Here is a 24,431-nt window from a genome sequence, read left to right on the forward strand (position 1 = left end):
CTCTGAATCACAAGGCCATAAGCTTTAAGTCCCATTCCAAGACATAAGCACAAAAATCTAGGTTGTCACTCCAGTGCATTGCTAAGGGTGGGCTTCACAGTTGGAGGCACTGTCCTTTAGATATGTCATTAAATGGAGACCTTGTCTGTCCTCTTAGGAGGACATAAAAGATCCCATGGCACTATTTGAGGAAGAGCAGGGGAGTTATCCCCGGCGTCCTGACCAATATTTATCCTCAATCAATATCACAAAGGCAGATCATCTGGCCATTAGTACATTGCTATTTGTGTGCAAATCGGCAGGTGCATTTCCTACGTTATGACAATGACTACACTTCAAAAGTACTTCATGGGCTGTAAAGTGCTTTGAGATGTCCGGTGGTCATGAAAGGAGCTATATAAATGCTAGTCTTTCTTTTAATAAAAATGGGCCCCAAGAACCCACAGAAACAAAATCCCACTGGTTTTGCTAGAATTGCATTTAGCTCCTCCTTCCAGCATTGGTCCTGCCAGAGTTTGTAAGGTCTAGGAGAGGCCACCCAATTTGCACAGAGCACATGGGTGCAGCATCATTATGGGTACATCTTCAGTGTCTACCTGGACTATGTAATTAGAAAATCTTGCACTAAGTTACCGTGGTGAGGAGCAGGGGTGTCCCCAGGAATTGGCCATGTCCCTTTGGGTCACTGTATAAGGGGGAGCTGATTTACACACTTTAAAAAAAAAAATGTTTATTTCTTCAGGAGCCCAATTTCCCTCTCTGACATCATGGTGGGTGTACCTACACCACATGGACTCCAGCGGTTCAAGAAGGCGACTCACTACCAACTTCTCAAGGATAATTAGCGATGTGCAATAAATGCTGGCCTAGCCAGCGATGCCCACGTCCTGGGAAAGGATGAAAAAAAAAATCTCTTGCTTGATCTGGGCATTCTGCACCGATTTTCCCACTCTCCCATCACTTCTTTCATGGGACCCACAGCTGTCTATCTGAATGCAGGCATGGCTCCTCTCACCTAACACATCATCCACAAGTACTACCTAATTAAGCCAAAGAACTCCTACCATTGAATGTTGCTGCCCTTGGCTCCACTGCCCGAAAGAAAACACTTGGCTTGCAAGGAGTGGACAGCTGGTTATTCCCTATAAGGTGCACCAGAAAATCCCGGAAATGGCAAACATTCTGCACTACTGAGTTCAAGCATGTTCCAGTGGATTCCACCTGTCTCCCTATCACAGTTGGTAAAAAGGCTGGTGGAACCTGAGCAGGTTTTTGAGAATGAGTGAAGCTAGAAACTAATTTTGTTTTTTTTTTCACTAATTAAGGTCTTGCTGGGTTACACGCCAAATCTAAGCCAATAGATGAACAGGCATATGCCTATTTTGTTCCTGGTCTGTCCTTGCCTGGATTCTTTCTTACCTATCCAATTATGGCCAGAAAACCACCTGCAATGGCTTCTTTTGTCGCTCCCAAACCATTACCAATGGAGCCCTTCAAGGATCTATTTATCTGCTTCTCTACCTCTCCCTCCTTTAAACATAGAAACATAGAAAATAAAAGCAGGAGTACGTTAGTTGGCTCTTCGGGCCTGCTCCACCATTCAATATGATCATGGCTGATCCTCTATCTCAACGCCATAATCCCGCTCAAACTCCTTGATGCCTTTAGAGTCTAGAAATCTATTCCCTTTTTTTAATATATTCAGTGACTTGACCCCAGGGTTATATGGAGAGGACATAAAGTCCTTTAAAAAAAAAACAATCTTAAGATGTTCCTTGAGCCCTACTTCATTGAGCAAACTTTTGGTCGTAAGCCCTGACAGCTCCTTAAGTGCTTTGTGTCAAATTTTGTTCTACAAAGCTCTTGTGAAGCACCTTGGGATGTTTTACTGCATTAAGAGTGTGATATAAATGCAAGTTGTTGTTGTTTGTTCATTGTTTATTCAGAGCAGCATGAGAGTAGTCGGTGGTTAATCCTTCTACTCATTGGGAAATTGTGTCTATAAGCCTCCCTCAGGACATGGCTGTGGTTGAGTAATACCTGCTCTGAACCATTTATGGCACATGTTTGAACTCTTGACGTGCTGTTGCACATACAACTGTGGGTTTAACATAATTCTACTCCCCTCACCCCCTATAACTGCCCAAAGCCTTTAAAGTAACAGCTTTAGTATAAGCTTTTCCCCTTAACTGGATCCAAATGTCCATCTAATTCCTGTTCAACTTCAGAGGAATTCTTGACATTTCCAGCAGGATGCAGGTTAAGTATGGGCTGTTGAATGGAATGCCTTGCTGAGTAAATACTCTTCAAAATTTATGTTTCACCCAACTCAAGTAGTCATTTGAGAAAGCACAGATCAGAACCAAAACATCTGGAGTCATGTGAAGAGGACATAAAGACTTTTTTTAAAAAAAAGAACAATATTAGCTGGATTAAAATTAGCCTAAGTTTCAAATTAGATTACACTCGTAAATTGCTACAGTGAGGCTTGGACACACAACTGTCCAACTCAGAAGCAACAGCTTTACCATTGAGCCAACGCAGCTATTTAAATTTTGCACCGGGATGAGAAGGGATTTGAATTGGTTAATCTCACAGCCAAATTCAAGCCCCAAATCTGCACAGTAAAAATTCATCATTCTTGCAAGATCTGGCCCATGAGCTCAGGCTAGCCACTCTGTGGTCATGGAATGGTATAGCTACCTCCTCTTCTATTGGTTCAGCTCCTAGCTCCTTCTCCATCAGCACTGCCAGTTTCTACCTTGACATAATTGTGGCCTAGGTGGGAATTTATATGTTGTCAAGAAGTGAAGAGCCATATTGAGGACAAGAAAGCGAGGGATTTAGGATAACAAGTGACAGTTTGAGAAGGTGGTGGGGAGGCAGAGAGGGAGGGAAAAGGAAGAACACCAGCTCAAAATTCAGACAGAGGGAAGGAAAAGTGCCAAAGCACTGGGGGGGATCTCAAAAGAATAAGAAAAGCTGGGCTAATTTAAACTTGTTTGCAATGATGGCAGAATTCCCAGCTAACTGTACTGACAATGGAGACTTCAGCTGTCAATTGCCAGCCTCCTATAGGTCCTGCCAGTTTTTCATTCCGTTGAAAGCAAATTACTGCCCAGGAGGCAAAGATGATGAGGCTCCAAACTTTTAATTCAACTTGAGGTTTCTAAGTCTTGACATTTCAAATCCTACAAATAGATGGGGAGAAATTTAAAGCACTCACTTCAGTGTTACATAGTACTTACTTACAGCACAGAAATGGGGCTTTCAGGTCAACAGGTCCATGCCAATATCCAAGATGTTAGCATACACCTGTCAAGCAGTGATAGCACTCTCTGAAACTAGTGCTTTGAACAGTAGTCTCAAGGTGGCCATGGCTGGAGCCCTTCAGTGTAACTGATCACTTCAGGGACAGAATTTTACAGCCCCATCGCAGCAGGGGTGGAAAATACGGTGAGCCATTCAAACTACGGCGGGACCAGAAAATCCTGCTGGCGGGAGGGCAGTAGAATTCTGCCCCGGGTTTCAGCTGCAGCACTATTTCCTCTGAGTCACTAAGGTTTCAGTTTCAAGTCCTATTCCAGGGCTTGATCACATAAATAAATGCTGGGAGTGCTGAGGGAATGCTGCATTGTTAGAGGTACTGTCTCTCAGATGAGATGTTAAACCAAGGCTCCATCTACCTGCTCAGGTCGATGTAAGAGATCCCTTGGCACTTGCTTGAAGAAGAGTACTTATCCCTGGTAACTTAGTCAATATTTATCCCTCAACCAACATCAGAAAGAACAAATTATCTGGTCATTATCACATTGCTGTTTGTGGGAAGCTTACTGTGTGCAAATTGACTGCTAGGCTTCCTACATCACAACAATGATTTCACTTCAAAAAGTATTTCATTCATTTGCAAAGCACTTTGAGACATCCGGTGATTGTGCGAACATTACATAAATGAGAGTCTTTCTCTCTCACCAAAGCATTCACAGCTTGCCAGTTTCACTGAAGAAACTTTTCCTGCTACACATTCGCCTCAGTGATGCTAATAGGTTGGGATACATATTCCATGGCTGGGAAATGCAGGATTCAATGCTAAGGATCTCATAATTAACTTCTTAACAAGCTCTTGACTGATCCAAGGAGTTCCCCACTTGCCTTCAATGCCATCCTAGGGTAAGCTGGAAGATGGCAGGATCACATCGAGATCCCAACTCTTCATCAGTCTCCAGGATTTTCCCATTCATTTTGCCCTGAACCCACCACCAACAATCTGGGAAAATTCTGCCCTAAGTGGGTGAGGGGTGATGGATTATCATCTCTAAGCCCCCATTTTTGGAGGGATCTGTACGTCTCAGTAATTTCACATTTTCAATGTCAGTACTGCTACAGTTTACACCAGTTACCTTTCTGGTTGCCTGGGTAATGGCATTAAAAAAACAGTAATCAGAGATCAAACATCTCTAGTAAGTTAAGTTCAGAAGCGTAAATATGTAATGCGTTATACATAAGCGTAATGGGACAGGGAACAGTAAATTGAAACAGTTCTTTCTGCAGTAAGACTGGGAATTTCCTCAGAGCTGCTCATGCTCTGACATCATAATCTTACTGCAGATACATAAGCGGGTTTCCTGCTACACTTCTGGCAGATTTATGACCATAGAGTTGGTGAAGCTGAAGAGCAATTTCTAGCCAAAACAATGTCCTTTTGATCTCTCAAAACCTCATAACCAAGTGGATATGCAGAACACTTGTGCTCTCAGGACATGTTTCCTGATGAATGGTACGTAACATATAGGCCGGGTATTTCCCTGGAGCGGCTTCTTATCCACCTCCCTAACATCACCCGATGTGCAGCAGAAGTCCTGGTCACATGCATTTAAGTATGTTCCCACTACTCTTGCAGAGGAGTTACCGCAATAGAAGGGAAGCAGCTTCAAGGATATTCCCAGCCATCTACGCACACCAACAAATACTGGACCAAGAGAGCTCTAAACTAAACTCCATATGCAGCAAGATCTGAACAATGCTCAGGTTTGGGTTAAAAAATGGTAACAATTGCTCCACACAAGTGCCAACAAAAGAGAATCTAACCATCTCCCCATGATATTCAATGACATTACAATCGCTGGATCCCCCAACATCAATATCCTGGGGGTTACAATTGACCAGAAACTTAATGGACCACGGTACTTAAGTACCGTGGCTACCAGTTCAGGTCAGAGGCTATGAATCCTGTGGCAAGTAACTCACCTCTTGACTCCCCAAAGCCTGTCCACCTTCTACAAGTCACAAGTCAAGAGTATGACAGGATACTCTACACTTGCCTGAATGAATGCAGCTCCAACAACACTCCAAATGACTCCAACCAGCGGAGAGTTATCCCTCTGATTCCCACTAATTTCAGTTTTGCTAGGGCTCCTTGATGCAACAAATGGTCCGATGCTGCCTTGATGACAAGGGCAGTCACTGTCACCTCATCTTTTGAGTTCTGCTCTTTTGTCTAAGTTTGTGCCAAGGCTGTAATGAGGTCAGGAGCTGAGTGGCTCGGGAAGTTCTCCTGCAAGTCACCAAGTCACACACCTTTCTGACTTTGAAATTTATTGCCAATCCTTTATCGTCGCTGGGTTAAAATCCTGGAACTCCCTCCCGAACAGCCCTGTGGGTGTGCCTACACCATGTGGACAACAGCGGTTCAAGAAGGCAGCTCACCACTACCTTTTCAAGGGCAATTAAGGATGGGCAATAAATGGTGACCTTGCCAGTGATGCTTTCTCCCATGAATGAATAAAAAGAAGTCCGGCAAAACAGGGCTCACCTCTAAACGTTGTCCAAAGCAAAGCAGCATTCATCTGAACATTGCCCTGAATAAGTAGCACAGGAATTCTAAAGAACAGGAAGTGGCTATTTGGAAAGCATACTTGCCTCTTTCTCACTGGGGTCATTTTTCTACTTTCTTTTCAATTCTTTCCATTCTCTCTTATTCTCCAGAAGTTGTCTTTTAAACTTTATACTCTTAACTTTCCCTCATTACTTATTGCTTTTGTCAGCAATGCTTTTGTTGATCTAAATTCCTTAGTTTAAAACTATGGTCCCTCAATTTTTGAACCCTTTGCCATTGCGAACAGCTTGTCTTGTTTGATCATCAGCTGTTACAGCCAAGCAGGTGCTGAAATAAAGAAGGATAAGAATATTTCTTTTAAAGTTAACCAATTGTCATGCACGGACACCCAGGGTCTCTGCATACCTGTCCTGCATGATTTTTACCACATAAAATTCAAATCAATTCAATAACTAAGTCAATGAATACATTCTGCTATAACTTACCATACTGGCATCGGGGGCCCTGGAATCCCTCTGGACACTGGCACACCTGAGAAATTCCTTCAGCACACTTCCCTCCATTGAAGCATGTACCAATAGCACATGTAGCTGGGGAAATACAGACACCATATACTTGAAAATGTTGGAACATTTTTCAGGAATTCAGATAAAACTATTTATCTTCATTCTAAAGGCAATTAATTTGCTTCCACCTCTATTGCATACAACCAAGGGATGTCAGTTTTGGGAATTTAAATGCTTCCTTTTTTTGCATTTATCATCACTAATAGAGTTAGATGTAAATTAAAATTCTCTCTTCTTTGCCTAAATATTCTGCGCTAACCCTCATAGAAAAAGAACTTCAGTGGGCATTTTCTTTCTCAACCACAATGTCCCACTGGCGCTAAATTCAATCAGGTTTCAACAAGTGCCTTGAATTCAGTTCCATTAAGAACTCGAAACAGGATACTTAAACTGTTTATTGTCTGCAGAGAGAGATTTGTATCCTCACTGTGGATTTGAATCAAAACCAGGTTCTAGAGATGAAAGGAGATTTTGCCAACCCATTGTCCCGCATGATCGGCACTTTTTAAAAATGTACCAGGAAACAGCAAATTATATCCTGTAACACCCAAGCAGCGATGAGGGCAGAGTTTGAAGAAAAATTACAAGGGATGGTCTAATATGGTCACTTGTGTCCAACCCTTTACCAGATGATTACAGAGTGCACAATCATGCAGCAGATGCAGCTTAGTGAAGTAATTGTGCTTAATGTATAACAAGAAAATAATTAAATGGTGTGCTAAATGGTTGATTATCCTCACTTGGTGAGGCCCGCCATACATTTACAGCTGCAAGTGATGTATTTTGTAAAATTGTATTTCATCAACAAGAGTGTTTCCCAATATTATAAGAAATTTAGAAACTGCTTGGATGGAGATCCCAAGCCTCATTCAACAATATCACACTGATTGTAACAACTGCCTTAGTTTTTATCTAAAAATTCATAATTTTAGGGAGATGTCAACATATACCAAAATATTTTACAACTTCACATTTTTATCCCCACCCCAAAGAGCTGATCTGCTGTCAGGTTTACATCCTTCCTTCCACGATGAATTCCTCAGTACCCATATGACAACATCTTCATGTCATTGGATTGGAGAGAATTGGGCTGTAATAACATCACGGGAAGATGACACTTACGATGTAAGCAGCCAGGCTCCTCGTTCTGCTGGTTCCACCCTGGGCAGCATTTATAGATGTTCTGGAGCTCCACGTTGTACACCTGTCTATAGGCAGTATAATACCCAGTCCTGCAAGGTAGAGGCAGAAAGTGTTTCAATGCATCAGCCAAATTGGATTCATTTGCAAATATCTAAAACAGTTCAATCAGCCATTAACAGCAGCCTGCATCCTGGAACATTAGTATGTGAAACCACGTTCAAGTTTCCCCACATCATGGCAAGCATTTGATCTCAGGAGGTGGACTTATGAGGAGGGTAAAATGGACAGGGCATCTCATCCTGCTTCGTCACTCATGGGCCAGAATTTTACCCCCCTCCCGGGGTGGTGGGGGGTGGGGGTGGGGTGGTGGCAGGTTCTGAGATGGGGAGGTGCATGAAATTTCATGGACAGGATTCCCTCCAGGTTCCCACCAACTCTGACCTAGTTGCAATTTTACGGTGGGGCGGGCAGGGTCTCAGACAGGAAGCCTGCCCTCGCCCCGGTTAAAGCCCTTAAATGGCCACTTATTGGCCACCTAAGAATCTTTTCCCACCCAGCCTCCATTTTTAGGCTGGCGAGCTGATTGCAGATCAGGGGGACAAGCCTGATAAAGAACAGAGTTCGATCGTTCAATCTTGGGCAAGAACCTCAGTTGCTCCCCCTTGCGACCCTCAGGCCTTCCCTACTCTCCCCGCCCTGTGATGCCTGCCACTTACTTCTCCTCCAGTTATCAACGCTTAGTTCCAGGCAACTCCCTGTAGTGCCTCTTCCGGCCACTGCAGCGCTATTCCTGGATTGGCCAGCAGTTCTCCAAGGTGGGAATTCCTCCCGGTGATGGGCGGAAGTCCCATTGTATGGCAATCAATGCTCGTTAGAACATGAAATGGCATCGGGCCTGCTGGAGTTGGTGGGAATGTATTCCCCGCTGACTCTTCGGATGGCGGCAGCCAAGCCCCCTGAAAATTCAGGCCATGGTCAACTCAAGAACAGGCATGTGTAAGCGTGACTTGTCACTAGCTCATGCCCTGCATGGAATCACCATGTGGTATTTACAGAAACAGGCCATTAAACACCAATCTTTAATGGTGTTTATTGCCACAGAAGCAGTAGCCCTAATCCTGTCTGCATGCCATGTTCCCAATATCACGTTGTTCCTATCGTGTATTGCATTGAGTAAGACTAATACTTGCTCATCTGCCAGCAGCCATTATTGAACTAATTTTATTTATGCCTACCCAAAAGCAGAGAGGGCAGCAAATGGGGAAGCTCATACAATATATTATAATTCCCTTTTCCTTGAACCACCTATCTGAACTATTCAATCGTGAACTCAATGTACGGTGTTATGAGGCTATGCCCCTTTATTTTTGAAAATATGATTTTTCAACATTCAACTGATGGGAAATTTTGCAAATTGAACTGAGACAGTGCAAACTGCTTAAAAATGCAAGGCCATATTGCAAGGTAAAGGTGAGAAGTCAACAGATTACCCTCAAGATAGAATGAAGAGAGAGAAATTTCCTATAGTCCAGACACAATCGAAACTCATAACTTTTTAAGGAAGAGGCATTAAAAGTGCAAAGTACTGGGTATTGAAACAATAGCTGCCACCAGACTCACCCAAAACCTCTTGGAAATACACAAGGGTGAAGTATTTCAAGGGTGCCCAGCCACTAGAGAGAGATTGCAAGTGACACAGGAGATGTCAAGAAAGTCTTCAGAAGAGGAAACAAGCTGAGGGCCCTCCCTCTCTCCTTTTCTCTCTTTTGAAATAAGAATGTCGCCAGATCAAGAAGCCAACTTTACCAACAGCTCACCAGTGAACAGAGATTTCATAATAATTGCAACATTTTCTATTTCTGACTGCATCCGAGAAACCGACTAACCTAAATCAGCCACAATGTTTAAAATCCACACCTCAAGGACAATCTAAGGACATTTCATCATATATTCTTTGACCTTTTTTAAATGGACTATAACTCTCTTATTTCTGATACGTGTGTGTGTGTGCGCGTGTGCTTGCCTGCGTGTCTCTGGGCCCTAATGACTGCATGAGGGCCGAATGCCTGACGTTGCGTTTTTATTATTTCTCTCGGGCTCAGTGCTTAATAAATTTGTTCTTTCTTTGACTCAATAAAACCTTGTTTTGATTGGTTCCTCACTGCTCACAGCTTAAATAGCAAAATACATTCTGAAAAGGTATGAAAAAGAAACCAAACCTTTGTTGTGGGCAACCAAAAAGGTTGAATAGAGGGGAGCCAATTCACACCTTTTCACCTGGCCATTACAACAGAATTATGAATTTTTACTCATAATTCCAAAAGCTAAACATCCATTCTCCACAATCCTACTGTGAGGAGACAAAAATACGGACACAAGGTGCTTACACCCAGGAAGGGAATATTGGGAGATCCTTCCCTCAAAGGCAACTCCTATGCATAGCTTTGGGCCGCTAAAAATGGAGATGGCAGAGGTCTAGCGGCAGTTCTAAAGCCAAATTTCTTGCCTATGGTTTCTGATGAAGGGAGAATAATGTTAAAATAATAAATGTTTTACTTTTTAAAAAAACACGTGCCGAATACAGAAATGCAGCAACGAAAAGAGCTTTGACTTGCCTACGTGCACTGTCAGAAGTGAACAGCTTCCCTGATGCCTCAGATGGTGGAGGTCAATGAATCACAAAGACCAGAAATATCTCAGGTTAACTCCCTGGCCTGTTTTCTGAGATCTGAGTTTCAGCCAGGAAACAATCAAGAATGCCACCACTTTGGTGAATTTTGTATAGGTCCTTGGAGGTATGCAAGGTCCTTATCAATTTAACATTTCACTCACCTCCTTTCATACCCAACACACCACCGCTGTGCAGTACATCCCTGTTTCCACACTTTAACCATCCGTGTGAAAGCCTGCACACAAGGTTGTCTGTGTCCCACCATAGCCAGCTCCTGCTCCATGCACACATGTGGCCTGCAAGAAATGTGTCCAGGTTAATAGAAGCAGTTCACAACATCACCTGGATGCCTTGATGAGTTTAACAGATTTTATTTTTGGTGATTTCTAAACCTCTCTTCCAGTGTCCATTAATTTAAATGCAAAAAATCTGAACAGCTTCTTTAAATTATAACCTGTAATCCATACATTGGTCTTACTTATATTCTTTTATTAAAGGTAACAGCCCAAAGGAAAGTAATTCTCTATACAAAAGGTATCAGGAAGAATATGCCCAGAAAAAGGAATATATTTTATATCTTTTGCCTGGGATGTAATTTTAAGATTTTTGTACCTGTTCCTTACCATCTTTTAATAGCTAACTTGTGCCTGAGATAAATTTAGTTGTCCGTTTTTTAGGCATTTACTATTTTCAACTCTTCCAGGAAGTTTTTTATTATATGTAATCTATGAAAGGTCTCTCATCCTGTTTTGCAAGCCAAGGAGCACTTGTTTCTCAAGGGAGGATGAAGCAAGTACAGTCCATCAAGCAACGATTTGACATTACTGATGAAGGCAGTGGATGAGGTTACACCATCTAGTGGGGATGTTATGCCTGACAATCTTTGTTTACACTTCTATTTGCAATCTTATTGCCTTTAACTCAGCTTTCAGTCTGGCAAGCTACTATAAACAAAGGCTTCACTGCAACCAAGCTTGTATACAAGTAATTTCAGGTAGCCCTAGTAATTCCCTGAGAAATGGGTGTTTGATAGAAAGTTATACTTTGACTTATCCCAAAGATAACTAAAGTAAATTCCTTTAGCATACAAGAAATCCCATTTGTGAAGAGTGGTACAAGATTGTAGATAGTTCTACAATTCCCTCCAAATTGATAAATGACTACTTATATATGATGAAGTATGAAGTTTCATCCCCACAGATGTTAGTAAAATTTGCATTGATATAGCACTGCTCTGAGTATCTTAAATGCTTTATCTGCAATTAAGTACTTTTGAAGCATACTTGTAACATATTAAATTGTAAATTAGAAATCGCAGCAGTCAGTTTGGACAAAGCAAGAGCCCACAAATTGCAATGAGATAAATGAGCAGGAAATCTATTTAAATGATTCTGGTTGAGGGATAAATGATGTCCAGGACACTGGGAAATTCCCCTGCACTTTTTCAGATAATGCCTTTCAAGTTCATCTAAGAGTGCAGATAGGGCCTGGGCTTAATGTTTCATCCAAAAAGCAGCACCTCCAGCACTGAAACACTCACTAAGAACTATTCTTAAGCATCAGCCTAGATAATATGCTCAGGTTTTGAGTGGGGCGGGAACGTACAGCATTCTGACTCAGAGGTGAGAATGTTCCACTGAGACAAGTTGTCACATGTATTCCCTACTATTTCACAATCTAGTAGTGGCAGCATCGGCGGAGAAGAAAAGAGTTGACGTTTCGAGTCCTCATGACCCTTCGACAGAACTTGAGTTTGAGTCCAAGAAAGAGTTGAAATATAAGCTGGTTTAAGGTGTGTGTGTGGGGGGCGGAGAGAGAGAGAGAGAGAGAAGTGGAGGGGGGGTTGTGGTTGTAGGGACAAACAAGCAGTGATAGAAGCATATCATCAAAAGATGTCAACAACAATAGAACAAAAGAACACATAGGTGTTAAAGTTGGTGATATTATCTAAACGAATGTGCTAATTAAGAATGGATGGTAGGGCACTAAAGGTATAGCTCTAGTGGGGGTGGGGAGAGCATAAAAGATTTTAAAATATTTAAAAATAATGGAAATAGGTGGGAAAAGAAAAATCTATATAATTTATTGGAAAAAAAAGGAAGGGGGAAACAGAAAGGGGGTGGGGATGGGGGAGGGAGCTCACAACCTAAAGTTGTTGAATTCAATATTCAGTCCGGAAGGCTGTAAAGTGCCTAGTCGGAAGATAAGGTGTTGTTCCTCCAGTTTGCGTTGGGCTTCACTGGAACAATGCAGCAAGCCAAGGACAGACATGTGGGCAAGACAGCAGGTTGGAGTGTTAAAATGGCAAGCGACAGGGAGGTTTGGGTCATTCTTGTGGACAGACCGCAGGTGTTCTGCAAAGCGGTCGCCCAGTTTACGTTTGGTCTCTCCAATGTGGAGGAGACCACATTGGGAGCAACGAATGCAGTAGACTAAGTTGGGGGAAATGCAAGTGAAATGCTGCTTCACTTGAAAGGAGTGTTTGGGCCCTTGGACGGTGAGGAGAGAGGAAGTGAAGGGGCAGGTGTTGCATCTTTTGCGTGGGCATGGGGTGGTGCCATAGGAGGGGGTTGAGGAGTAGGGGGTGATGGATGAGTGGACCAGGGTGTCCCGGAGGGAGCGATCCCTACGGAATGCCGATAGGGGGTGTGAAGGGAAGATGTTTTTGGTGGTGGCATCATGCTGGAGTTGGCGGAAATGGCAGAGGATGATCCTTTGAATGCGGAGGCTGGTGGGGTGATAAGTGAGGACAAGGGGGACCCTATCATGTTTCTGGGAGGGAGGAGAAGGCGTGAGGGCGGATGCACGGGAGATGGGCCGGACATGGTTGAGGGCCCTGTCAACGACCGTGGGTGGAAAACCTCGGTTAAGGAAGGAGGAGGACATGTCAGAGGAACTGTTTTTGAAGGTAGCATCATCAGAACAGATGCGACGGAGGCGAAGGAACTGAGAGAATGGGATGGAGTCCTTACAGGAAGCGGGGTGTGAGGAGCTGTGGTCGAGGTAGCTGTGGGAGTCGGTGGGTTTGTAATGGATATTGATGGACAGTCTATCACCAGAGATTGAGACAGAGAGGTCAAGGAAGGGAAGGGAAGTGTCAGAGATGGGCCATGTGAAAATGATGGAGGGGTGGAGATTGGAAGTAAAATTAATAAATTTTTCCAAGTCCCGACGAGAGCATGAAGCGGCACCGAAGTAATCATCGATGTACCGGAGAAAGAGTTGTGGAAGGGGGCCGGAGTAGGACTGCAACAAGGAATGTTCCACATACCCCATAAAGAGACAGGCATAGCTGCACTTCTCCCCTCCACTTCTCTCTCTCTCTCTCCGCCCCCCACACACACACCTTAAACCAGCTTATATTTCAACTCTTTCTTGGACTCGAACTCAAGTTCTGTCGAAGGGTCATGAGGACTCGAAACGTCAATTCTTTTCTTCTCCGCCGATGCTGCCAGACCTGCTGAATTTTTCCAGGTAATTCTGTTTTTGTTTTGGATTTCCAGCATCCGCAGTTTTTTTGTTTTTATCTCAATCTAGTAGTGTTGTATATTATTTACAACATAAGAACAGGACATTCGGCCAATAGATCCATACCAGTGTTTTGATCCACCCTCCTCCTACATCTAGCCCTAGCAGCAGATCCTCTATTAAATCCTCCCTCATATATTTATCTAGCTTCTCCTTAAATACATCTGTGCTATTTACTTCAATTATTTCCTGTGTAGCGAGTTCTACATTCTTACCGCTCTATAGATAAAGAAGCTTCTCCTGCATTCCCTGTTGGGTTTATCTTTTATTTATGGCGCCTAGTTCTGGTCTCCATTGCAAATGAAAAGATCATCTTTACATCCACTCCGTCAAATTCTTTCACAATCTAGTAGTATGCATACATTTAATTCTACTTCCAATTGTAATGATGTAGGATTACATTTAAAAGGCCACAGTAAAGAAGGCTGCAGAAAAACAGATCCCTTGTAATACGGTACACATTTGTGGCAGGTTATTTTGTGGGACCACAAAGCACCAAAAGATCAGTCAGCCCCAGACTTGGAAAATTGGGAACACTGGATTAACTTTTCCATGAACAGAAAAATAATATTTAGGGGTCTGAGCAAAATTTATAATGTTTTCTGTCCTTTGAAAAATTCTGATTCTTATGCAGCAGAATTGGAACACGATTTCAGTTCTGATAACTACATGTTTAATTCTCCCATGGTGAAGTAGTTCAACTCACATTCTATAAATAAATTCCCACCATCTATCGATACATTTGTTCAGATCAACTCCCCACAGTCCCAAGTTACCTGAGTCATGTTCCTGGATCCAGTTGCAAATGTACCTGATGGACATGACATGTACGTTTGGATTAAAGATGGACAGATCTTTAATGCTACTTGAAGTGCATAGGAAGAAAGAAAGCAACCCTTGAAGACCTCAGTTGAATCAGAATTAAAATTCAATTTTATACAAATATAGATATTGCAAGCAGATAAATTTTAAATGGTTTTGTGCAGTGATGGAATTTGTTAGAATAATGCATATTATTTAAGACATGCATCACTCCCAAGGTTTTCCCACTTAAAACTCATTCAGTGACAAGTCACTACTTTTGCCAAAACAACTCAGACTATCTAGACTCAGCGAATGGAAAGTTTTCACTTTGAAAACCTGTTTTTCTTTTGCAGTTAAATTGATGAAAGATTTATCAGCACCAACATGTAGACATTTTACTGTGTGGAACAGAACATTTTTTGGACACTCAATTTTTAATACTAAAAGCAGTTGTGTAACCCAGGCATGCAAAATAAAGCTCACCGCAACACCCACTCTGTTCTCCCATACTCCACCCACTATTTCTTTTCTCCTCCCACTTGACACACTAATTTGCCAGGCCTCTGCCAATACAACTTTGTAACCATCTGCACAGAAATGTGTGAAGGCAACTTGGGAAAGGTGGCCTTCTGATGCTCATTTCCATGTGATTAAATCTGCTTATTTGCAGTTGTTGTTTTATTCTGCCCACTGCTAACTGTCATAGAGTGCTACAGCACAGAAAAAGGCCCTTCAGCCCATCGAGTCTGCACTGGTCAAACAAGTACCTAAACATTCTAATCTCATTTTCCAGCACTAGGCCTATAGCCTTGTATGCCATGGCATCGCAAATGCACATCCAAATACTTCTTAAATGTTATGAGGGTTTCTGCCTCTGCCATCCTTTCAGGCAGGGAGTTCCAGATTCCCACCACCCTCTGGGTGTAAAAATTCTTCCTCACATCTCCTCTAAACCTCCTGCCCATTACCTTAAATCTATGCCATCTGGGACAGTTATTGATCCCTCCACCAAGGGGAAAAGTTCCTTCCTGCCTACCCTATCTATGCCTCTCATAATTTTATATAACTCAATCATGTCCCCCTTCAATCTCCTCTGCTCCAAGGGAAATAACCCCAGTCTATCCAATCTCTCCAGCCCAGGCAACATCCTGGTAAATCTCCTCTGCATTCTCTCTAGTGTAATCACATCTGTCCAACCCTGTTAGAATTTTTCATGTTTTCAATGAGACCTCCTCTCATTCTTCTAAACTCCAGTGAATACAGGCCTAGTTGGCCCAATCTCTCCTCATACGGCAATCCGGCCATCCCAGGAATCAGTCTGGTGAACCTTCACTGCCCTCCCTCTATGGCAAGTATATCCTCTCTTAGGTAAGGAGATGGAGACTCCACACAATACTCCAGGTGTGGTCTCACCAAGGCCCATCAGCTAAGCTCATAAATTCATTCTGCAGACAATCGCAAGAGCAGAACAGTGACCAACTATTTCATGATGCCAAGCATTATGCATGGTCCTTCAACAGTAGTAGAGAAGTATGCAAACTGCACCTCATCTCACAAGTCCTAGTATTTCAGTGGACCTCATAAATGCAGGGGGCGAGTCCGGCGGGTTGCTCCTATTTCATTCACATAACAGGACAGATCCTTCCATCCCATGATTTTACCATCAAAAGACAATGAGTTCTTTATGTCTTCAGTTATGAAGCCCAGAATTAATGCGATATTAATCTCATTCAATTTTCCCAGTAGGAAATGCTGCAAACATTCACAGATGGCAGTTCAGATACTGTGCATATTCACATCACAGTTACTGAGAGACAAGATTGCAAAGAATATGCTGTTGCCATTTTTTATATAGTTTTTTTGTGTTCCACAAGGGCAGCCATGGGAGTACTGCCCTCCATAGTTCACATTCCTTCCCAAGTTTGGAACATATTTGCTAATTACTCATTACATCTCACATCCTCTCTGCTCCAGGTGGCCAAACTATCATTGAGGAAATCGCAAGCACAAATCCATGTCCTTTCGCTCTTTAGCTCAGTTTATTTTTCTCCATCAATGTTATACACATACAGACCCACAATAAATATTTCTGCAGCTGCTTATAAAAACCATACAAACTGTGTCATATGGTGAATTGATCAACATAACAGGGCAAAAATCCTTGCACTGTAATGTTCTGTGGTATGGGGTGTTACAGTGATCCACAGCACCCTGACAACATTCCACAGAATTACATAGAAATTACGGCACAGAAACAGACTGCGTAACCCAGTCTATACCAGTGTCTATGCTTCGCAGAAGCCTCCTTCCACCCTACTTCATTGATCAGCATATTCCTTCCCACTCAAGTACTTATTTAGCTTCTGCTGAAGAGCATTGATGCGATTCACCTCAACTACTCCATGTGGTAATGTTTCAGGTCGACGACCTTTCATCAGGACAGTTCTACTGAAAGGTCATCAACCTGAATGCACAAACTCTGTTTTTCTCCACGGATGCTGACTGACCTGCTGAGTATTTATTTCCAGCTTGTCCTGTTTTTATTTCAGGTTTCCAGCATCAGCAGCATTTTGCTTTTGTACTCTATATGGTAGCAACCAGTCTCTGGTAAAGATTCTCCTGAATTCCTTATTGTATTTAGTAGAGATTGTCTTACAGTTACGCTCCCTAGTTTTAGAAGCCCCTAATATGGGGTGGCGGTGGTGTAGTGACATTGTTACTGGACTAGGTAATCCAGGGGCCAAGGGTAATGCTCTGGGGACCTGGGTTTGAATCCCACCACAGCAGATGGTGAAATAAGAATTCAATTAAAAAAAAGTCTGGAATTAAAAGTCTAATGATCACCATGAAACTATTGTTGATTGTTGTAAAAACCCATCTGGTTCACTAATGTCCTTAGGGAAGGAAATCTGCCATCCTTATCTGGTCTGGCCTACATGTCACTCCAGACCCCCAGCAACATGGTTGAGTCTTCCTTGTCCTCTGAAATGGCCCAGCAAGCCCCTCAGTTCTCAAGGGCAATTAGGGATGGGCAATAAATGCTGACCTAGCCCCCAAATGCCCCCATCCCATGAACGAATAAAAATAAAAGTGGCAGTACCATTATCTGTAGCTCTGATGATTCCAGTTGCTGCACGAATAAGAGCAAAACTTCATGGCACAAGAACTTTTTATTTCCCACATGGAAGATTATTCACTTGCAACAAGCCACTGCAAACTTTTAAAAATAACCGATGTCAGTGCTATTATAAAATCAAAATACAGTGGATGCTGGAAATCTAAAATATAAACAGAAAATGCTGGAAATATCAGCAAGTCTGGAAGCATCTGTGAAGAAAGGAACAGAGTTAATGTTTCAGATCACTAACTTCTTGTCAGAACTTGAAAAATTTGAAGATGTAACTGATTATAAGCAAGTTTGGAGGCATGGAAAAGGAGGAGGGGGAAAAAAGGGAAGATCTGTAATAGGGTGGAAGGCAGGAGAGGTTACATGGCAAATCGCATGCGCGTGAACGAGCGCATAAATCTCCCTGAGGCATGGAGCTGCCTCAGGGCGATTTAGCTCTATCTGAAACTTCAAAATAAAAAAAGTTAAAAAATCATTTACACATGTCCCCTCATGTGACAGCGTCACATGAGCTTGGACATGTTTATCAAATGTTTGAAAAATATTTATTCATTTAATAAACCCTTCATGAAACCTCATCCCGCCAACCTTAAGGTTGGATGGGCAGCCCCCTCAATTGGGTTAATAGGTTCGTAAATGGCCTTAACAGGCCTTTGACAGTTCGGCGGGTGCACAGACAACTCCGGTGAGCACCCGCCGAACTGCTAGAAGTATTCAGCATGTCAGGCATCAGCTATACAGAAACAAAGGCCTGGATTTCCTGGCTATGCTGCGGGGAAAGGTGTGGCAAGCCATTCAAATCTCAGTTGACTTCGTCGAGACCAGAAGATCCCACCTGCAGGAGGGGCCAGAAAATCCCGCCCAGGGTCAATGTTTCAGATCAATGACCTTTCATCAGGTCAGATCGCTGTTTCACCTGGAAGGAGAATTTCAGGCCTTCGATGGTGCAAAGGGAGGGCAGGAAATTTCTGCCCCATTTTTCTTTCAGGAATGAAATTAGAACAATTTTGCACACACAAGGCTGGATTGGAGGCAGCAGGTTTGGAGGCAGGGGTGGGCATGGAGGGTGTAAAATCCAGCTGGTTGCCTTCCCGCTGCCTATCTGGCCAATCCCAATATGTCTGAAGGTTTACAGGGACAGGGGAAGCGCTGGCGGCCCACCCACCCTTGGGCCTATTGAGGCCCTTAAGCTAATTAATGGCCGCTTAAGGGCCTCAGCCCACCTCTACTAGTATTTTCCCTACAGCTGGGGAAGACCTTTGCCATGCGTGAAGCCCAGCAGCGTTAGCTGCGCAAATTGGTGTTGGGCAAAGGAGAGCCCCCGTTGTGGGACTCTTGGGTCAGCACCTCCTTTAACCCTTCCTCGGGCCCCTTGAACCCATCCTCCCACCCCTCTTAGACCCCTTGCCAAGACTCCCAACCCCAGGCTTACCCGAGCTCCTCGGCATCGGGGATTGTCTGTAGTCCCAGAAGTGGCCACTTCTCCCAGCTGGCGCTGCTGGGACCACAGATCTGCTAACCATCTGATTGGCCAGCAACTCTCTAAGGCCGACTTCTTCCTGAGATAGGGGTGGATGTGTCACCTTAAAGTAATTGACACTGCTGCCAGTGTTAAATTGCTATGGGGTAGCTGTTAGGATAATGGGCAGGCTCCCCCCACTACCCCCCAACTTTTTAACCAGTCGGGAGGGTGAGGACAATGATGTTCCGAAAAATCCAACCCCAAGGGCGGTAGAAGTTTGAAACACTCTTTTGAAAAAATCAATTAATACTAGATCAACTGTAAATTTTAAATCTGGGAGTGATAGATTTTTTTCAACTCAAGCACTAAGGGATGTGCAACAAAGGCATATGAAGTTACGCTGCAGATCAGCCATGATCTCACTGAATAGGGAACAGGCACAGGGGTGCGAAATGGCTTACTCCTGTTCCTATGTCTTTGGCAACTCTGTTAATAGCATGTATTTTGAAGAGGACAATTAAGTAGGATAAACAGGACAAGAACCAATAGACTGCAGTAATCAATACTCGATTTTTGAAGGGGCCATAACCTCCCTGGGGCAGAGAAGTGGCAGAGGGAGACTTCTGCCTGCCCCTTTGGAAACCAGGCCCATTTTCCTGGATTAGGGTTACATAAGCACGCATGCAGGGCTGCCTCCTGGTGGGATGTTCACCACCATTAGTGAGCCCACTGTTACAACTAAAGAAGCAAAGGACTCACATTTATACGGCACCTTTCACAACCTCAGGACGTCCCAAAGCACTTCACAGTCAAGTACGTACATTTGAAATGTGCTTATTGTTGTAATGCAGGGAACGTGGCAGCCAATTTGTGTACAACAGGCTCCCAAAAACAGCAATCAAAGCTATGATCAGATAATCTGTTTTCTGGTGTTCATTGAGGGATAAGTATTGCCCAGGATATCAGGAGAACATTCTGGAAATATCACCTTGAGATTTCCTAGTGTGTACCTAAGTTTAGTGCCTCATCTGAAAAACAGAACCTGGAATCTGGAGCAAGGGTTGAAAGGACTCAAAAGTTCAGTAAGCAGATAGGACTTCAGACATATAATTGTCAATTAAGAGGCTTAAGGGAGCAGGTTACTGCACCCAGCAAATACCTGCATGTAGAACTTTCAAAAATGTGTATGATGGGCAGCAAAGACCTGGGCCTGAAATTTTTTGGACGGCAGGGTTTCCCTTCCCACCATCCAAAGAGTCGGCGGGGAACACATCCCCGCTGACTTCGAGTGCCCCGCAGTTATTTCATGCTCGAATGAGTGTTAAGTGGCTGCAGGCGGGACCTCCGCCCCTCACTCAGCAGGAAGTCTGGCCTTAGAGAGCTGCCATCCAAGCGCTGCAGTGGACTGAAGAGAACACAGGTTTAAAGTGCAAAAGAAGCAAGTGTGACGTGAGAAAATACTTCTCCACACAAGTGGTTCGGGTCTGGAAGGCACTACCTAGATGTGTGGTGGAGGCAGGTTCAATCAAGGCATTCAAGAGGGCATTGGATGATTGTTTGAATAGAAACAATGTGCGAGAGTATGGGGAAAAGGCAGGGCAATGGCACTAGGTCATGATGCTCATTTGCAGAGCCAGTGCAGACATGAGGGGCCAAATGGCCTCCTTCTGTGCCACTAATATTCTGTGATTCTGTGAAGATGCCTGATCCTAAGTCCTGGGACTGGTAAATTTAATGGGCCTCAGAGAGGGGAGGGTAGGGGAGCCTGGGTGGAGTGCAAAGGGCGACTGGGGTGTCGACGGAGAAGCCCGGGGGATGGAGAGGGTGGTGGGGAGGGAGGTCCAGCAGCCACCAGACCTTAAGTCGGGGCAGGATGCTGGAAGTCATGGGGGTGCTTCTGATGGAGGCGCCCCACCTTCCAGCCTAAGATCTAAGCCTGCTCATTTTCAGGCTTCCCCCTTGTCAGGTAAATTCTCCCACCAGCCTAAAAATCACAGAATCACGAAATTGTTACGGTGCAGAAGGAGGCCATTCAGCCCATCGTGTCTGCACCGGCTCTCTGAGCATTTTAATTTAGCGCCAATCTCCTGCCTTTTCCCCGTAACCCTGTACATTGTTTCTATTTAAATAATCATTCAATGCCCTCTTGAATGCCTCAATCGAACCTGCCTCCACCACACTTCCAGGCAGTGCATTCCAAACCCTAACTACTCGCTGTGTGAAAAAGTTATTTCTCACCTTGCATGTGCTCCTTTTGCAAAACATTTTAAAACTGTGCCCTCTGGTTCTTGATCCGTTTGTGAGCAGGAAGAGTTTCTCCCTATCCACTCTTTCCAGGCCCCTCATGATTTTGAAAACTTCTATCAAGTCTCCCCTCAGCCTTCTCCTCTCCAAGGAAAACAATCCCAACTTCTCCAATTGTTCTTCATAATTGAAGAATGAAAAATTGAGGCTAGGCAGGAAATGGCCCTTAAGTGGCCACTTAGAAACCTCAATTTGGGCAAAGGCAGGCATCCCATCCGAGGCCTAGCCTACCCCAATGTAAAATCGTTGTAAGGTCAGGGCGGGCAGGAACTCAGAGGGAATTCCATTCCTTCAATTGCATGTTCCCCCTATCGGCAGGGGAGAATGAAACTCAGGCCATGGCCTCACTGAAGGTCTGCAAACTCCACCCTTCCAAGCGAAAATAAGATAGAATGAAATCCCAAGGTTGGTATTTAATTGAGCAGTGAAAGAGATAGAAACAGTGAAACAAGACAGAATGCAATAAAGCATGAACCTAAACTTTCCTGGAGCAATTTTAAAAGAAAATTATCTATAAATCTCTATAAAATATCCAATCCTCTTCAAATACATACAGGAAGTACAGTAAAAAAAAACTTAACACAGATGGACCAAAGCAAACCAGGAAGCTGGTCTCAGTGGGGACAGCTCAGAGTGGGTCTTTACATTTTGTAATGCATCCTAAACGTTTATGGCCAGCTGCAGTTCTGTTTATACATAGTACTCTGAAGCATTCCCCAAACTCTGGAATTCAGTCCCGAATCCTCTCTACCTCGTTTTTCTCCTTTCAGATACTCCTTAAAACCTATCTCTTTGACCAAGCCTTTGATCCTCTGTCCTAACTTCATATGTGGCTCCATGTCAAATTTCACTCGATAAAGCTACCGTGAAGATGGTTTACTCCAGTAAAGGTGCTATTTAAATGCAAGTTGTTGTTGATGCTATTAACATAGGAAGTTCGTTAAAGACTGCATCATTATTCAAGTTTTCAAGAAGGGTAAGAATAAAATCTTAAATTTAAACATGCATTGAAGCAGAATATTTTAGTAACACTCAGGACTGCTGCAGACATATTTGTTATAGGAGGAAAAGTGCAAATAGATTGAATAATTTCTTAAGTTTTTTATTCGATATAAAAAATCTTAAACAGATGGACAATAAAAAACTACTGTTCAAAATTACATAGAGAAATTATCTGATTTATTTATGCAAGTGTGATATGTGAGTAAAACAAATGTATTAATTTTACAAACTCAAATGAGTATGGAAAATATTAGTCATTTATCTTATCTCTTGTCTTTCTAAACCCTTTCACAGGGGATGTCTAAACGATTAACACCAAGTAGGTTTAAAAATTGCCCAGAAGGCTCAAGGGAACAGGAGCTGCACTTCATATGGTATCAAACTGAAGCCCGTGAGATGGGCATCGAGGGTCTGCCAGTTGCTTCTTTAGAGTCCAATCAATCCTGTCAGTGGATTAGCACTTTGCACAAACATTAAAGATTTGAGGGCTCAATGTTGAGAGCACTGCTTCCAATTTACCAGCATTTGGAACGTCAGCACAATTTGGACAAGTTTACAGATGGTTAAATAGGAGGGGCAGTGGAATCAAATGAGACAGTTCAAAACTACAGATTGGCTTAACATCTCACCCAATAGGTGTACCTCCAGCAGTGCAGCACTCCCTCAGTGCTGAATCTTAAAATTGCCTGCTTCGTAATGGACTGTTTTCAGATCTGTCAGATAGAAAGCAATTGGGCTTGTTTGAAGAATTCAGGAGAATCTTTTCCACCTAGGGGATAGTTAGAATATGGAACTTGCTACCACAAGATACTGCTGAGGTGAACAGTATAGATTAATTTTGAGGAAGAATGGAATTGAAAGGCATACTGGCGGGATGAGGTGAAGTGGGTAGGAGGAACCTCATGTGCTGCACAAGCACCAGGACAGGCCAGTCGGGTTGAATGGCCTGTTTCTGTGCTGCAAATTATGTGTAATTCTGTGTAATGGATAAGATATATACGTGAATAGAACAATGGCAGATGACATTAAGTGCAGACAAACATAAAATGCTACTCATAAGTTGAAAAGAAATTGATATATACAGTATCATAGACTGCATGGATGGTGCTTGAAGCTAAAAGAGATCTTAGAGACTTAATGAATACAACATTAATGTATCCCACAAATGCAGAGCAGCAATCCAATGGGGTGATGATCTACACACCCTGAGGAAAAGAGGTAATTTTGGGTGGGTGGGAGGGGAAAAGGTGATTTGTTAGAGATGGATAAGATTGAACAGGGCATAGAGAAAGTTAACTTGGAATATTACTTTAAATTAAACTACAGGAGTACACTGAATTACATAAGTACATCGGTTCAAACCAGAGATGTGTAATGTTGGTACTGCATATCAGGAAATTCTTCATACAGTGATCAATGAATGTGAAGTAAACTTTCAGATAGCATAATGGAAAGCAAACACTTAGGATCTTCTATGGGTCGAACAGCCTTACTCATCCATAACTGTGATATAGTGTTCAATGTTGTCCCAAAATCCGTGTTTATAATACTAATAGCACATTATTGGGGAGCATAGCTATCCTAACGCTTCAACAGACCACATCATTATAGTCTGCAACTCCTAATTCAAGGTTCTTCAATTATAATTATCTGATCATCTTTCAGTACTTTTGTTATTTACATTGCATAGATCACCTATTGTGTAAAAAAAACCTTAGCATTATTATGAAAAATGATGGCGATCCCATTTTTCAGCTGGAAAGAAGAAAGGATTTCTCCCAGCGCGGCCAACACTGCTGCTACTGACTCTGATACAAATCGCTCCAAACATGAAGCGCAGCTCCCACCCGTGGCTCACACTGACCTCTGGAGACACATTCACACTAGTTCATTTGTTGTTGTTTTTGTTGTTGTTCTACATAATACGCTAGAGTCCCTGAATTATAACATACAAAGCGCAAGTTCTAGACAGGGGAGGAGGGTGGTCG

General features: G+C 43.1%; 1 protein-coding gene across 1 annotated transcript in view; it reads right to left on the reverse strand.

The window, feature by feature from the left end:
• Nucleotides 1-10,842, reverse strand: part of megf6 (multiple EGF like domains 6) — a 360,806-nt gene extending 349,964 nt beyond the window's left edge. The window contains exons 1-4 of the mRNA XM_041204754.1: nt 10,829-10,842; nt 10,378-10,512; nt 7,525-7,634; nt 6,322-6,426 (exon numbers count right to left, since the gene is read on the reverse strand). Of these exons, the coding sequence (XP_041060688.1) occupies nt 6,322-6,426; nt 7,525-7,634; nt 10,378-10,512; nt 10,829-10,842 (364 nt within the window). The remainder of the gene's footprint in view (nt 1-6,321; nt 6,427-7,524; nt 7,635-10,377; nt 10,513-10,828) is intronic.
• Between the last annotated feature and the right edge of the window lie 13,589 nt (nt 10,843-24,431).

This window comes from Carcharodon carcharias, chromosome 2 (assembly GCF_017639515.1).
Source record: "Carcharodon carcharias isolate sCarCar2 chromosome 2, sCarCar2.pri, whole genome shotgun sequence".
Taxonomy (NCBI): Eukaryota; Metazoa; Chordata; class Chondrichthyes; order Lamniformes; family Lamnidae; genus Carcharodon; species Carcharodon carcharias.